The following is an 18477-nucleotide window of genomic DNA, read 5'->3' on the forward strand; positions in this document are numbered from 1 at the left end:
CTGTGGGTTCCTTTGCTTTTTAAATTTTTTGTGGGTCCTGTCCAATGGATCCTAAGCTCCGTGAGTGCAAGGATCCCGGCTTCAGGGTATTGCCAATGCTTAATATACACATTTGACATACAGATGTTCAGTAGATACTTTATTCATTCAGTAAATATTTATTGTGTACTTTTTACATACTAGACCCTTTTCTAAGCCTCGTACATAGATCAGTGAGCAAAACAGACAAAAACTCAACTATTTAAACCATAGAAATCTTTCTCTTTATATCTATACTTTCTGTATATTGTAGTGTCATCCTATGATCAAATATGGTCTTCATGTGAGCAGTCTTCTGAGGCTGTATGCATGAGACTAATTTTATTCCTCCCTGTATTTAAATACTTTTAATAAATATGAAATTCTAGATTCAAAATTCTGTTTGGGGGGGGTTTATCCTTTTCTACTTTTCAGTCAAAACCTCATTACATTCTAACCTCCAAATTTGCTGTTAAGAGGTCTGATGTTAATCTGATTCTTTATTCTTTTTATGTATCAGACTCCCAAAACATTATCATAGTTTCCCAGTAAAGCAAGGATAAGTTCTTTATAACTCCCAGCAGTAGGGAGAACATCACATTGATACAGCTGTGTAGTGCCACCAAAGGGGACAGCTGGGGAGAATATCTGTAGGGTTTTCTGCCCTGGGTACAAGGAGTTTAAGGTGGATATTTCAAGATAGGAGAATGATTGATATTGGGCAATATTTGTGACATACTAATTTAGGATTGGTAGATTTGGCCAAGTGAGGGTTCTGGAGAGAGTCTTGATAAGTATAGTGTTTGATAAGGAAGCTGTTTGCCCAGGTGAGCAGGATATTATCTCAGATAAACTTATATGCAGGAATTTCTTGATGGGAATAGTGAAATCCTGAGTTATTTATTGGTTTCACAGTCTTATCTTCCCTGGGCAAAGTTTTTCTAGAACAAAAACTAATGTTGTCACAGCTATTCCTTATGATGTATGTGGTAGGGGATATTCTCATAGGGGATATTTTTTTCTCTTCTTTTATAATTTTTTTTTAATCTATGAAGGAGTTATTCTTATATATCTTATGTGGTACTATGGATTCTTTCCATGGGAGGTCTTATATCGTTTATAATTATGAAAATTCTTGGTCATTAATACTAAAAATATGTCCTGCCATCCATTGTTTTATTTTCTCTTCATTCAATTACTATTTTATAGATTTTGGCTCTTATACATACATTCTTTTTCTCTTCACTTTTACTTTTTCCTAACTGGGAGAATTTCATGATCTGAACTTTCAGTTTACTGATTCATTCCATGGTCATTCTACCAGTATCTCCAATTACTTATCCTTGATGATTTCTTATTCCTCAGATTTTCTCATATTCTCTTTATAATTTTGTAGATATTTATACACGTATTTTAGTCTCCTGTTTACAGGTATATTAACTCTGTTTCTCCCATTATAAGACATTCATTTTGCTAGCCTTGGCTGTCTTGTACTTTTTTCCTCTGTGCTCTCATTTCCCTGGAAGTATCAGCCAACTGACCAAAATCTCATGCCTTTCTGATGATTTAGGTAGTAGTGATAGGAAGTGTATTCTAGAGCGGAGAGCTATAGGTGTGTTGATTTACACATTACAGTTATAATTCTTTGTATGGGTGAAAAAAACCTTGGGGATAAGATAGTTAGAGAAGAAAACTAGGTAGAAAATGAAAGCCTTTTCCCCGGGGTATTCAGTAGCTTCGTGACTGTTGGCTGGATGTCCGGTTATGCACTGTTGCCTTCAACGGGCCTACAAGTGCTAAACCATTTTTTGGCACCTGACTGAAGCAATTTTACCCTATTAAATTTATTCCTTTACCCAAAATGAGAGAGGAATAACTCTGAAAGTATAGTCATTAATTCATTGATTCATCAACAAATTTGGGGCACTAACTACCTGCTTAGCATTGGAGATGCAATATTGTATAAGTCACAATCTTTTATACAGTAAAAAAAAAAAAAATGTTCTAAAGCTAAGAGGTCCACAGGGTTTACGAAGATGCATAAAAAAGGCCATTAACTCTGCCTTAAGAGGAGGAGAAGAAAAATCCTCAGAGGCTATGATACTTCACAGAAGGTTTTTAAAACTTGGCAAGAGTTGCCAGAGACTCAGGGGAGGAACAATTTTCCTCTTGTAAAGAAAAGTGTGAGGAAATGCTTAAAACGGTAGTGGCCAAGTGGTTTGGGATTCTTGTCAGTGTAAAATAAGGTTTTCCAGGAACTGCCTTGGTAGATATATCTAAGAAGGCATTTAGAAGCCAGGCCATGGAGGTCCCGTATTCCATAATAGGTTAGTGTTTTTCCTGTGAACGGTTCTCAGTCATTTAAGGATTAAAAGTGAGAGAGTGATTGAATCAGCTTTACATTTTAGAAATATTAGGCACGTGGCATTGTGGAGACTAAACAGGGAGGATGAAAGGATAACATCGGTGAGATTATTAGAAGGATATTGGTGTAGCCACGTGAAAGATGATGAAGAAAAAGCCTGGAGTTAGGAATGATAGCCAAAATGAGAGCATTATGCTTTTAGGTGGAGTACGCATTATATCAAAGATTATTGAGATAATATACTATACCAGTAGCAAGAAAAAAATCCGAATTGGATTGAGTGTGAATAAGTTATCTGCGAAATTGTTATTTTATATCAGATTTCAGAAAAAAATACAAATACAACTTAGATATGTGCCATAGTTTCCTAACAAAAAATGAGAGTCTTTATTTCTCACTGTGTCATAAGATCACATGTGTATGAAATGTATCTTTTGGTAGTTAGGGAATAAAAAGCAAAAAGAAAAAACAGCGTTGTTTGGGGAAATTTTATTTTACTTTTAATAATGCATACTCAAGAGTGGAGATTTCTATTTTCTTTCCTTTGTGTTCTTCGGAATTCAAGTTCACTGTTCTTTGCACCACACAGCTAAATTTATCCCTTAGGGAATATGCCTTCAGACCCTATAAATATCTGGAACTTTTGTTTTCCTGCATATCTTCATGTCGTTTAGATGATTGTGGTTTTCATATCTAGGGACAATTTTTAAAAAATTTCTCTTGGGATTGATGTCAAGGTGAAGCTCTCCCGCAGTTTTGTTTCTTAAGTCCCAAAACATATTTAGGGAAAATAAATGTTGGGTTAATTGAGAATTCACGTCGCGGGATTTGAGTTTTTCTTCATCACATCCCATAGCTCTTCCGAGTCTTTGAAACATAACTTGATGAAGCAGCCATATTACTTCTGGCTTATGTGTCATAAAGGGGGCATTGAAATCAAAGGATTTGTTCACCTCTGTAATTTATGGGGAAAAAAATATCTTTTTCCTCCAGAAAGTTTATTCTGAAAGTGCAGGGTCAGAAACAGGCTTTTATTTCCACATTTGAGGTCAAGATATTTGCTTCAGTGAGACCCCTGTTTTTTTTGCAGACGTTCTATCCAGTAGCAATTCCGTTGTTGCTGATAAGAGTGTCAGCTCAGGAGCCGTCGGCTTTATCGGCAGCTTCTCCTTGCAATTACATCCGTGTATCACAGTTTTCAATTGTTAAACTTGATTTTTGTCCTTCTGTTAGTATCACTGCACCAGGTAATCCAGAAGGACAAGTGGATGTACTGAAAAATTATATACTCTTCCTGACTTTCTTAAGTTTTTAGCCATCAATCAGAGTTGCTCCACCTTCTTTCTCTTCCCCTCTCTCTCTCTTTCTCTATGTTTTACTATTCCACTGTAAATATTTAAATTTTATTTACTTTATGTATTTACATAAAGTAAATAAGTACATAAAGTAAATAAATACATAAAGTAAATTTTATTTACTTTATGCATTTACATTTTAAGTATATTTCAAATCCACGTAGGCTCCCAAACATGAATTCTTGTGTGTGTGTGTTTTTTTTTTATCAAATTCAAGATGTTAAAAGAGGACAGCAGATAAAAGGTCTTTCTCAGCACTAACTCTTTGATTCTCCTCACCCATTCCTTCATCGTTGTTGTTTCTCCTCACTTTATAGATGGAGAGACAGGTTATCTAATGGAAAGTCTCATGCCCAATTCACATCTTAAACACAACGTTGAATAGAATATATCTTTCTCTCAATGTCATATTACTCTTTTTGAAACTTACGTAGTTTACATTTATGGTAGTTATCTGGATTAAATGAAATAGATTTTAGTAAGTCTAACTTCTCATTATCTGTCCCCTCCTCTCGCACAAATTCTCCAGTATCTGCTATGTTGTGCTCCAATCCCTTCGTTGTCACCAACATCTTGTACTCTGAAAATGAGAAGTCAAATGCTGTTTGCTGTCTAACATTTTATATGATACCATCATTAATAAAACAAAGTAAATGAAATAAAATGAAATACAGTTTTTCCATCCTCTAAGCTGATTCCTAATCCTGACTGAGCCATAATTCACATGAATTTCTGATACTGTGGATGTGTATGTATGTTCATACTTTCATTTTAACCTGTATTTTGGGTAAGCTACAATGAAACACTAGTCTTAAGCAAAAATATTGTTGGTGGGAAACCTTGGATTCAACTCTAGAAAATGAAAATTAATGTATTTTTCCAAGAGCCATGGGTAAGGACAAAGTGAGGTAATAGAGAATGTATACTGCTGAAATAGAATATAAATGGTGGTTATTATCATTATGAAGATTTACACTATAGTCTGGATAAAATTGCCATGTGAAAACCACAACTTTGATCCCGCACACTTTCATGGATGCTGACATGGATAGAAAAGTTGTGCTGGGGAAGCGGGTGACAGTTGCCTTCCTAAGGCAAATATCTTAATGTTACCACTGATGCATATATGGGCCATTTGGGATCAGAAAATTAAAAAGAGATAATGTAACATAATAATGATGTTGATTTTTGAAGTTTTGGTTATACTGGAGGACTATTAAATTGTCTTTGTTGTCTGATAATATAATTTTGTTCCCGTTATTCTAGTCAGTTAATGCATTGTCTAAATACTGAAATTATAGTCAAGCTTCAAGTAAGCAATTTGCATGTCTAAAATTAATATATCTGAACACCAGTATTAATTTTTGTGTTCCTCTGAAAAGGTAATATTGCTATTTAAAGAACTTATAACACACTTTGTCTGCAATTATAAAAATAAATTTAGATCATGCTGTATAGTTGGTCATTATACATTTAAAACACCAAGACTAACAAAATGTGAAATATTTGAGAAAAATATTCTGGATTATTGGATTACCACTTTTTGCTTAGTCTATGAAGAGGCCTTAATAAAGTGCTGAATCAAATATGCCAGAAAGGAAGAAATTATGGAATTGCAGTTTTGTGTATTAGATCCTGAACCTAGATATTTGAGAACTCATGATGCATAATCTGGACATCAAAAAATAAAACTTAACTATTTGATAACTGAAATTACTGTTAAATTGAGGTAGCATACAAACAATGCATACTTTCCCAAATTGAGAACATGACATTAAATATAATCACATTTGTCAATGCAATGCATGTTCAAGCTACAGTTAAAGCATTATTCAAATCTGGTTAAGTTACTTATAAAATGATTAGGTCTGAAAAGATCAATTAAGATGAATATGCATGTTCAGGTACTTAGAATACCCCATTCATTTTAATTTGATGTAGTGAATGTATGTATATAAACGTGGGTTGAATATAAATGACATAGAATAATAAAATAGTTCAGACCGTAAGTATGGAATCAGGACCTAACAGCAGTAAAGAAATTATATTCAAAACAGAATACATTTTTCAGTAAGTTTGTACCTCTAAGATGATTACCAAATCAGTATAACTTTTAGCGACATCAGACTTTTTTATTAATCTATTTTAAGATGATAATCTCTTATTTATTTGAAATAATTTCCTGATCTTCGACAGTATATTTACTGTAACTTCAAAATAATATTACATTTTACAATAAATGTATTCCTGCCTTATGGTTTATTGTTTCATGATACAGAGGTAAGAGAATTAAGAAAATAGCATTTTCATAATAAACCATATATTTAATCCTTTTCTACATGCTGCTGTTGGAAATTAAATTGCCTAGACTCATCTTGATAATTAATACCATTGGTACACATTCTTTCTTCCTCAATGAATTTACTTACAAGAGGAAAAAAATAAAATTATGCTCATCGGGCTCAGTATGATATTTTATTGACATTAATATCAGTAACTCACAGTAACTTTAACGTCAGTTCTTACAAACATTAAAACTAGAAATGAAAGTGAAAAACATTTTGCCCAGTTATTGATACTCCGTAATCTCAACAGCATCTCCATGATGAGCAAAACTGACAGTGACTGACATTCTTGAAAATCCCTGGTCCAGTTTGGGGACCCCAGAGATACAGCCTTTGACTTTCAAGGTTCTCCGTTAAAAACAATATATATTTATGATAAATTTGGTAAATAATTTTTAAAAATTACAGGTGCAACCTCTGACAGACGTCACTTTTTAAGTAACTTGCCAAATACTGGCCTCTCTTTCTTCTTAAGTAAGAACTTTGAAACCTGTGTTTCTAGATAACTGAATAATTATTGCCTATTTCCATTGTTTAAAGGGAACATAACTTCTCACTTAATAATTACGGTTTCATCGTTGTTATTGGCCTCACTGTGAGTTGTTAAATGCGATCCGTAATCATTCAAAAGTGTGCTAATACTAATCCTTGTGTGTGTTGGTTTTTGTTTGCACTTTCAGAGACCAAGAAATAGCATGGCATGAAACATGGCTCAGTTCTATTACAAAAGAAATGTTAATGCCCCCTACAGAGACCGCATCCCTCTCAGGATAGTCCGAGCAGAATCAGAGCTCTCACCCTCCGAGAAAGCCTACTTGAACGCTGTGGAAAAGGGAGATTATGCAAGTGTCAAGAAATCCCTAGAGGAAGCTGAGATTTATTTTAAAATCAATATTAATTGTGTCGATCCACTTGGAAGAACTGCTCTCCTCATTGCAATCGAAAATGAGAACTTGGAGCTCATAGAACTACTCTTAAGCTGTAACGTCTATGTTGGAGATGCTCTATTACACGCCATCAGGAAAGAAGTTGTCGGAGCTGTAGAGCTGTTACTGAACCACAAGAAGCCCAGTGGAGAAAAACAGGTACGTGCAAAAATACTAGCTTTAGTTTATTTTACTTGCAGAAGGTTTCTGTGGATGGTCATATTCTCCCCAAATACTAAGAAATGTTAGCCTTGAAATCAGAACTATTACGACACAAAACCACGCTAAGTACACATTTTATACTCTCCAAAAGTCACCGCCCCCTGCACCCCCTACCCCGGCTAATCAGACTTTAGTGAGAACCAAAGCAAAACAAAGTAGCCTGTGGTGGCTTCCCATACATTGGAAACGTTTCTACCTAATGGTCAATAATGTTTTCGGGGGGCTACTGTGTACGTGTGGGTGTTTCTCCTCTCGTGCGTCATTTTCTGACGTTCTACAGTGACAGGCTGAATTCTTTTGCTAGTTTCCTTTTTAACCTGCTTGCCTGTTCTGGAATTCTGCATGTTATTGCAGAAGTGAGTCGTACATATAATTCTGATATTGTTCTTTAGCAAACTCCAATAGATTCTTTTAAATTGAGACTTAAATTTTTTAAAAGCAGGAAAAAAAAGATTACTAAAAAGTAACTGAACTCTGACTGTAGCTTAACTATATCAAATTTACTAATGGCAAAATGTAGCTGTATCTTAACATCACGGGTAGAAAATAAAACAAAATGGCACACAATTATAAATACAATGTGGTTTTATTCCTATCTCCCTATTTTTTTTTTTTACCACCAAGGAAGTGGAGAAATCGTTGACATAAATGAATAAGGAATCTATTTTTTCCTTATTTTCTATTTTTCCCATTTGTCCATCTAGATCCTTCCCTTTGTTACTGCCCTGTATCTGAATCGTCTCTCTGATCCTTTATCCTTTCACACTGAACTCTTCACTTCCCTGCATCAAGTCTCACTGACTAACTGCAGAGACAATGCATGTACTTCATTGGCTCAAATCTGTCCTTTAAAGTAAAATCTTATAAAAATGTGTGTTATTACAGCTCTAGCAATTTCTGTTCTATTTGATAAGGCGCAAACAATTTCTGCAAATGATGGACTCTTAGAGATGTTACATTCCTTTAAAGCAAGCTCTGCTGTAGCTACTATTCTCTTTGCTTTACTGGAGGACTTTGATCAGAATCCCCACCATAATTAGGAGAAGAACTTCATGGCTGGGTGTCTCCTGAAAAAGTCTCCCCGGAAGTTTGTGTTGTATGGCCCATTCTTATGTCTCACCACCATGCACCCCTTTCCCTTACCTGAGCCCAAACTTTGATAAAACAACACTCCACGATGACAATAGTTCTTTGCTTGTTGCTTTACTAGATTTTTGTTCTCATATCCAGTTGTTTGGGATACCTTCCCATCATATTGGTAAAACTTTCCTGATAGAAGGATTAGCTTCTTTCATGTATCCTTTCAAACTTGTACTAACCTTGACAGAGGTGGATAGGTAATGGTAATATCTGAAGGCATATGTTATGTTATATCACAGTTTTCCACCACTAGAGGAACGCAGGACACGTAGACAGGAATGAGTAAGAGTGTGTTTTTATCTGTGTAAGTTCAGGCTCTACATTCCCAGGCCCCTCGTGATTTTGAAACTCCTTCCACAATCATACCCCTAAAGTATTTGCATTTCCTAATAACAATGATCTTATCTCGTACACGCTGTTGTTTCATATCTATAAGGGCAACCATAAGACAGATGTTGGGACTGTGGGCCTAGATCATTTGAGGTTGCAACAAGTCAATAGAACAAAATTGCAATTGTGTTTTCTCTGTTTATTACTGTATAACCTTCTTAATTCTACTGTCTAGAGAAGAGTGACCAAACATTTCAGTGTCTCTTTAGTAAATGACATTTGTGCTGGCCAAAGTAATTTGGTGTCTGGAGAAGATATCTGCTATTATGAGATTGTTTGTTGGAAGATGTTCAACTTCTGAGCTAAAGTCTAGTCTGACAAGTGGGTCCTGGCTTCTTAGAGGCACTTGATCTGAACCCTGATTATTAATAAAAGGCAGTAAAGGTTTGCAATCTGCCAGGAGTCTGAAATATCCCAGGCCATGTGTTTCTGGAAGATTTCTCTTGTATCGGTTTGTAAGCCAAGAATTTTCCTTTTCTATTTGCACATTCTAGAATTCCTCTTCAGCGAAGGCACTGAGAATCAACAAAACATTGCATCTTTTGGTTTGAACTTTCTAATTTGGAAAGAGCAACTCCAGTCTACCTCAGAGTGCCTGGTATCTTGTACAATAAAAGTGAGGTTGTTAGGTCATGAAATGTATACAGTATAGCCCATAAAAGAAGTCCTCAGGGCTTGTTGGGGGGAGGAAAGGCAGACAAACCCCATGAGAGCCTGGCTGTTTATCTGTGATCTACATAGATAATGCATCTCCTAAGTATGGCCAACCTTGTTTGGAATAACAGTTTCCATAAGCCAGTGTCTGGTAGGTAACAAATAAATTCTTGACAGGAATTTTTTCTCTCATAAATTGTAATTCCTTAGATGATTCTTATGATCATTGAAAGCCATTTTGTGTTTACTATTTTTGCCTAATTTCCAGTCTCATGGGCTTCCCCCAAAGACCCTGGAACACATTACCATTCATTTTGTTGAGGTCACTGAAGCCGAGTGTTAAAACCTGAGAACACTAATATCCAAGAGGACAAGATAAACATAACTTGTCTTAAGATGAGTCAAGGAAGAGGATCTAATATAAAAAAAACATACAAATCTGAGGATTAGAACACTTACTTAGAACTTAAAATGTGACAGATGTGGATCAGGAAATACAGTCTTCTTTTACAAATTTGTCACAAATTGATTTCTTTCTCCTGAAGAAGGATGCAATGTGTGATGGCCTCCTGAAATCATGGGGGCTTGGGAGTTCAGATTAATCTGTTTACTCTTCCAGTACATTCACCAGGGAACAATTTACAATTTGCATATGCTTACTGTGTCAGGTCTTAGCCCCGGCACTGGGGAGAAGACATTATTCCTGTTTTCTAGAGTCTAGTTGTGAAGAGAAACAGGAAGAATATCATGGGAATATGAATAAAGATGGTCACGGAAAAGATAAAAGAGAAATAAATCCTTGGGTAATTATGAAATTAAATTGACCGGACTTGGTCAATACAAAATATTATGTTTTAAGGTTTATAACTGGGGAAAGTTAATTCCGTTAACTGAGATAGAGATTATAAGTAGGGTTTATGAGACCTGCTTGGATATACTCAGTTTTCGATTTATTGACATTAACATCTAGGAGATAATTAGAAATTTTGGACTTAAGAAAGGGGTCTGGGATTGATACACAGATGATAGGGAAGACATTGAAACACATAAAATCACCTGTCTTCCTATCACCCTGACATTGATTGTCTATCCTTTCCATCATATCTTGTTTAAATGATTATGATTGCTAGTATGTCAAAAACTTTTCTCAGTGCAGGATCTAATGAAAATATTTAGGTTTTGTCAGATAAATAGATGGGCATAGATCATTAAGTATTTCCTTCCCTATTTAATGTACTTCTTCATAAACCAGGGTTTTCAGTTCTTAGTGTTTTATTTTCATTTTTACTGTAAAAAATAGAAAGAGTAATACTTTATTTCTTTCATGTAGTAGACAGCATGGAGAACCTGTAGTTCTCCACACTAGGCAGGAAGATGGAACATCTTACTGGGGCTGCTCTCTTGCTACAATCATTACTCTGATACTCTCTGATGATTTATTAAACTTTTCTTTAACCTTCTTAGTACCTTATTTCTCTACAGGGAATAACCGACAGTGGCTTCTTCGCCCCTTTTCTCAGTCAGTTGATTGGTTACTTGACTTGTAATTATTTCTAGCAGACCTTTCTCTTTGATATCTTCTAAGGCCAGATTCAATTTCAGTTATAGCTGCTTCGGTAAATGTTTAGCAGAAAAAGAACTTTCTTTTTCACTCTTCACTCAGACCGTAGTACTAAGTCTTCAGTATCATCAAAATTTCTGGGAGGACTTGTTAAAACGTAGTTTGCTGGATCCCACCCCAAGAGTCTCTGATACAGCGGGTCTGGAATGGGTCACTGGAACTTGTGTTTCTGACAAGTACCCAGGTGATATTCAATACTAATGCTTCCGGTCTAGAGACAACACTTTAAGAGCCAGTGACTTAGAAGATGTTGACAGTTACAGAATACCTATAGTTGTCTACCTTGTGTTAGGTGTGCTAGACTCTACCATGCTAACCTTACTTTAAGGAGATTTCAAATAATTAGCTTAAATATGAATGAGTAAGTGATATTTAATGTATGAGAATTTCCCAACTTCACTAATATATTTATTACATTTTCCCTTCTTTGGGAAAAATACTTTGCTAAACATTACTTATCAGTTCAACAGTTAAGATCCTAGAGTATTTCAATTGAAGAAATTTTTGGGTTGAAAATTCTGCTAAAAAGAGTACCAGATTTTAAAATTCTGAGGGATCTTGGAGACCATCTAATCCAGTCACTTCATTTTACAAAAGAGGGCAAGGAACCATGGACCCAGTGGCCTTTAGGGTTTAACCTAAGCAAAAGAATCTATAAATTAATAGCTAGCAACCAACCTGGAGATAGTCTGAATGATGAACATTCATTGAGCTTGTCACCATGCCAATAATTGTGATAAGAATTTTTTTTGCATTATCTCATTTAATCTTCACATTATCCTGTGAAGTTTGGTGCTTTTGTTCTCCCCATTTATAGATGAGGAAATGAAGGTACAAAAAGGTGTAAGTGACACGTCCCAGATCACAAAACCAGGAAATACCAGTGCTGGAACTCAAGAGTCAGAAGATAACCACCACACTGTCTGGCTCTAGCTGATTAGTTAATAATGCTAATTTAAGATATGGGTTATATAAATTTAAAAGAGCCTCTAGAGGTACATATTTAGGCTGTGTCTCTGTCTTGAACACTATGATGCCGTTTATAATTTAGTGGCTCAATAGATACTAAGTTATTAGAAGCTATGAAATGCCAGGGAAGAACAGAGTTGAGTAACAGAAATGCTGACTTCTAGCCCTGTTCCACACTTGCTAACAGGACAAGCCTCTGAAAATCATTCTGAGCCTTGGTTTTCTTGGCTCTTAATTGGAATCATAGAATTAATTTACTTGCTTCTTAATGTCTGGTGGTGTTAAAATTCTGTAAAAGTGTTTTATAAGGTGACATGTAATAACTTAATATACTGTTATTACTGTTTTATGCCATATCCTCTGCCTTCCTATTGACAAACAGATATATGAATAATACAATAAACACTGGAAAGAAGTCCAGCCCTGGCAATTTACCTTTTTGACGTATGACTTCATTTTCATTTGAAAAATGCACTCACTGGAAATAGAAACCCTGTTCAGGGAGAGCAAAGTAGAATTTAACTGTTTACCCTTTTTCTTTCCATCTCAGTGCACATAGGGGATGTAAAAACTAATTTCTGTAGATATTCTAATGCAATTTGTGACTTTAGAAACAGTACCTATTATGTGATCAGGAAATCAAAGGGTGAAATAGGAGATTGGCTTTAGCAAGTTAATGCAAATGTATATCCAAATCAAAATATACCCTGCTGGGCTTCCCTGGTGATGCGGTGGTTGAGAGTCCGCCTGCCGATGCAGGGGACACAGGTTTGTGCCCCAGTCTGGGAAGATCCCACATGCCGTGGAGCGGCTGGGCCCGTGAGCCACGGCCGCTGAGCTTGCGCATCCGGAGCCTGTGCTCCGCCACGGGAGAGGCCACAGCAGTGAGAGGCCACAGCAGTGAGAGGCCTGCGTACCACAAAAACAAAAACAAAAACAAAACAAAAACAAAACACACACACACACACGTGTATATATATATATATATATACCTTGCTGACTAAAAATAAAGGGCAGTTTTTAGTTGATATGGTGCTAATAAATATATCCCTGGCTAGTGGGCAGAGATAAAGTTTACTTTCATCTCTTACATTCATCTGATTTTCCTCACTGGACTTCAAAACAAGTAATTTACCTTCTGCAGTCCCATGAACTTCAAATGGTCCCTATTAAATGTCGTATCTGCTAAGACAGCCCATCTGTTCTAGTCTTTGGAGCTGCCCCTTGCAGAATGAAAACATTTCAGCTTCCTCAGTAGTTAAACACTTGAGGTTACCCCTTTCTATTTGCTTTTTTTACATCCTGGATATTGACAGTAATTGAAACTAAATAAATGTATAATAACCATAATCTTGGTTACTATCAAAATTCAGAGAGTATGCGAGTAAAAGCAAGAGCAAGAGAGAATTATAGTAAAGTATTAAAAATGTTCTCCCCCCAAAATACTTATCCTATTGTGAGACATAGCTAGATAAATCATCAATTATACTTTCTTTATATCTGGATGTAAAATATCAATAGGAAAGATGTTTATAATATTGTCTAAATCCACCATTAATATGAAAAAGCTGAAAATTATCCCCAAATATGATCTGTATAATGTAAAGTAGAAATCAGTATAAAGTAATTTTTATTAAAAAGTACTTTGAAAGTCTAAAAATTAAATTGAGTCTTATTATTCCACAGCAGGGAATTTAAATGCTATTACAACATAGAGCCTAGATTGCCTTTAGTCAATTGGCAATTGGCAATCACGAGAGATCTGAATAATTCTGCCCTAAATGGAAGAATTTTTAAAAGACAGACTATGTTACACTGTTAATATGATGAAGTGGATTAAGATAACAGGTCATTCTGACTCATAAAATAATACACACTGACATTTTCTTCTTCTTGAAGACCAGCAAATTATAGACAAGTAATTCTCCTGAACCATGTTCTTTTCTCTCAGCATATCACACTTATTATGAAAGTAAAAGTAATCATCATCATCATTAAATATGTTTGGAACCGACAAGAGCAAAAAGCTTTTAGCTCCTTTTGAAACTCAAGTGAAAAAAAGTACAAAAAACAATCTCAAGCATTAGAGCTCCATGCATTGAGGCATTTCCATGCCACAATAAGAAAATACAAGACAGGGCCCTTATTCTCTGTTTGTGGACAGGGAAGGAGTGAGATATAGGGAAAAGAGTCGAGAAAGATGTGGCTATAAATCCTAGTTTATAATCTCAGGAAAATTATTTGAGCCTTTTGAGCCCCAACTTTCTCATAAGTAAGAGGGGGATGAGAGTCCCTGCTTGCCAAGTTGTTTTAAAGATTGGATAGTTAACACACTAATGTGACTGACATCAAAAGACCTCAGTAAATGCAAATCCCTCCACCTTGATGTCATTTGAGTATTTTACACGTACGTATTCAATTCAATTTAATTAAAAATACATATGTGCATTGAAAAGGCTAAAAGTTCCTCAAAGCAAATGCATTGTGAAGTGTTACTGCTGGTGTGAAGAGTGAGTTTATGTTAGAATAAGAGAGACGGAAACTAGCCTTTCAAATGTGAGCTTTGGTGAAAAGATTTTCAGGGGTCATTTTTATTAAATACCCCCCAATCCATTATAAATGTTGTGATTAAATCTAAAAATAATAACTTGATGTCTTAGTAAGCAGTATATCAATTGAACTTCATTAATTGTAATAATTTAAAAATTAATCATTGAGGAAAAATGATGTCATTCAACAATTGTAATTCATTGAATAGATAAGGTGTTAATATAATTAGGAATTTAAAAAATACATATTATGATTAGAATGTCTCAAAACTGTTTTTAAAATGTCCTTTCAACCTATTATATTTATTTCTGCTCTGATTAGATATAAAGTGAGTAAAGTTTTTATTGCTTTAATATCTGAAACACAAGAAAGTGAGGATTGAAGTAATGTAGAATTTTAAATGGTCTTTTCAAGAACCAATTTTCAAGCATTTAGGAAGAAAGAATATTGTCATTTTTATTACCACAATTTATTCTTTATGCAATAATTTTCTGGTTCAAGTAATGTCTAGATATATCAGTATTCCAAGTCTCTAATGTTTGAATCAGGTATTAGAAACACTTGACAGTAATTCTAAACTGTGAGTTTTGAGCATGTAAGAGCTGATTTATAGAATCTAGCCTTCTCAGAGAATGCTCAAACCCACCCAGAAAGAGTGGGTAGTTTGGGGAGGGTAAGAGAAATTCATAATTACAAATTTACCAAATGGATACATAACCTCTCTTCCCTTAAGTGAGATGATGATGGATGAGTAGGCTGGGTTTAAGTCTGAACAATCTTCATCCCCGTCACATGTGTAACCTAATTGCAACACTTCTTTTCAGTTTCTGGACTCTCCCAGGGAAAAGTATATAGATTTGTTTGATTTGGAGATACAGGCTTAATTTTTAAGCACTACTGGTACCGTCAGGTAAAAATGTGAATTTTTAGTACAATAATATCTTGATGAATAAAGTATAAATTAGAAATAATTATGCATTTATTCAGACCTTATACTATGTGAATTTCCCACTGTCCAAAATATCAGAGAATCCTCAACTAGTAGTATATTGTAATTTTCCTCAAAAACAATACATAATTTGAAAAAGTAAATAGGTTGAGGTGCATTGTAAATTTCTATTAGATGTTACCATAGTGGCGGTAGGTCAAGGGATAGTAATAAAAATTGTTTATAATAATTGAGCATTATAGTGTGCCAGGCATTCTCTTAAGACCATTCTACATTGTTATCTCATTTAAACCTCATAACAATTTTTGTAATAAGTTCTTTATTATAGCCATTAAAAAAATAAAAAGTTAACTTACCCAAAGCCACCATCACTAACTAAGGATTTAAACTGTTTTCTCCCCTCCAGCAACCAATGTGGACTCTACAAACAATTGCAGACTGCATACTTGCTGACTTTAAAACCAGCTTTAGAATCTTCAACAATTGTTGAAGCAGTCGTTATTAAATAATAGGGTTTAAATGAGGAGTAATGTATGAGTACATGAGTAGGGAATACAACAAACTTGGTTTTTTTTGACTGCCCGGTATGTATTTTCACATTTATTTAATGGATTCCTCCCAGTTACACTGAACCGTTATAGGTAAGGAAATTGAAGCTCAGAAAAACTGAATAACTTGCCCAAGGGAGATTTGAGTGTAGGCTTCTCTGTTTTCATGGACTTTACTCTTCCTTTGTCAAACTGCCTGGTTACTTTGGCCATGAGATGTCTGGCACTCTCAGCCCTTCAGAACATGCCGCCTCCTAGGAGTAAAACTTGGTCCTAGAGCAGCACAGAAAGATCTCTCCAGGTCCTTGACTCCCGGGGATCATCCTGAAATTCCTTCAGCCGGAGGCTACTGACCAAACCTTTTAGTACTTTTTTTGTTTTTTCAGATATGTGAAACTTTATTTTTATTTATTTTATTTTTTTAATTTAACATCTTTATTGGAGTATAATTGCTTTACAATGTTGTGTTAGTTTCTGCTGTATAACAAAGTGAATCAGTTATACATACACATATGTTCCCATATCGCTTCCCTCTTGCGTCTCCCTCCCTCCCACCCTCCCTATCCCACCCCTCTAGGTGGTCACAAAGCACCGAGCTGATCTCCCTGTGCTATGCGGCTGCTTCCCACTAGCTATCTATTTCACATTTGGTAGTGTATATATGCCAGTGCTACTCTGACTCATTTAACAAAACTGGTTATCTGAGTCCCTCGATTTCTCCTAGATTCTTGTAGGAAACAATTGGCAGCGATAAGGACACGCTGGTGGCACATTGAGAAAATGCTAGGAAGAGGGAGGTGATTACAGGTCAAGCCATGTGCATTTCAATATTGTCCTGTGGTTGGGTCTGACACAGAGGTTGAGGAACTCAGAGAGGATCTGACGGCTGAGACTCTGCAGAGATAGACCCACCCTCCCAGACTGGAGAAGACTATTTTGCAGACAACACAAATCCTTTTCCTACTTACGTGTGAGATCAGTTATGAAGCCCTGATCAAATTAAACATCTCTCTTTGCGACCATCATATCCTGTACACCTCTTCACACCTCTTAGAATATTAGGTTGAAAGTATGTAAATATGTATCACTTTCCTCTACTTTGTCAGCCTCACAATACCAACGGGTGTATGTGTGTGTGTGTGTGTGTGTGTGTGTGTGTGTGTACACCCTCCGTATCTGTGGGTTCTGCATCATCCTTGGATTTATCCGATGGCAGATGGAAAATATCCCCCCCCACAAATTCCAGAAAGTTCCCAAAAGCAACACTTAAATTGGCCTTGCACTGGCAACTATTTACATAGAATTTACATTGTATTTACAACTATTTACATAGCATTTACATTATATTAGGTATTAAAAGTCATCTAGAGATGATTTAAAGTATATAGGAGGATGTGCATAGGTTATATGCAAATACTCTGCCATTTTATATAACGGACTTGAGCATCCTTGGATTTTGGAATCCAGGGCAGGGGCCCTGGAACCAATCCCCTGCAGATACCGAGGGACACACATGCACATATGCACACACAGATACACACAAATATGTCTACACACACACGTATGCACGCACACAGGCTTGTGCAAGCACACACCCCCCTTCATAATAAAAATAATGGAAAATCGAGCTGCTTTTCTTAAAATCATAGGTAGTTTCTTAGGTTTGGAAGAGATTCTAAAGGTTATCTGGGGCAAACACACATACAGTGTTTACTATCTGTGCCAAGCACGGGCAATATCGAATCACTCTATTATTCTCTTTTTTTTCGCTTTCAAATGATTTTCATGCTCACACCGATCAGCCTGATTCAGTATGGAAGGGCATGAACACCAGGAGGTGAAGGTCATTAGACGCCATTGGAGGCCTGTCACAAATGCATGGTAAAATGTTACCATTAGTGATCTGGGTATCGGGATAGAGTGCATGCTCTTCTTTCTTGTGCTTTTCTGTCCTTCCTAAAATCTCGACAATGAACATATATTATTCTTAAATCAGAGAAGAATACGTGTCTCTATCTATATACATATCTTTATGTGTTTAGGGACAGGCGCATTTATCTTGGAGAAACTGGTTATTTATGTCATCATCCACATTGACAGACCGAGCAAATTTAGAAACACTATGTTATTCTTAGTATAGAATCACTGGCTTCTGCTCCTTCAAGTCCACTGGAGCAGAGCAGCAAGGAGAACAACTCAAGATGAAGAGACAGAAGTCTCCTAGAGAATGGCTTGGGCGAACAAATCGTCAGTAAAGGAATCATGTGTTTTCTCATTTCTTCTCTTTATTCTACTATCTTTAACATTTCCTTGGTTGCCTACTGTGACCAAGATAGTGTTCAAATATGATCACATAGTGGACTTGACCTCAAGGAATCTAATCTAGCAATCAATTGCAACTTCAAGATAAATAAAAGTAACAATA

General features: G+C 35.8%; 1 protein-coding gene across 2 annotated transcripts in view; it reads left to right on the forward strand.

Annotated features, from left to right (window-relative positions):
• Positions 1-18477, forward strand: part of TRPC4 (transient receptor potential cation channel subfamily C member 4) — a 161869-nt gene that overhangs the window by 36935 nt on the left and 106457 nt on the right. For both annotated transcript variants that reach the window (XM_067713290.1, XM_067713289.1), the window contains exon 2: positions 6764-7168. In XM_067713290.1, the coding sequence (XP_067569391.1) occupies positions 6791-7168 (378 nt within the window). In that variant the 5' untranslated portion in view covers positions 6764-6790. The remainder of the gene's footprint in view (positions 1-6763; positions 7169-18477) is intronic.

This window comes from Pseudorca crassidens, chromosome 18, assembly GCF_039906515.1.
Source record: "Pseudorca crassidens isolate mPseCra1 chromosome 18, mPseCra1.hap1, whole genome shotgun sequence".
NCBI lineage: Eukaryota > Metazoa > Chordata > Mammalia > Artiodactyla > Delphinidae > Pseudorca > Pseudorca crassidens.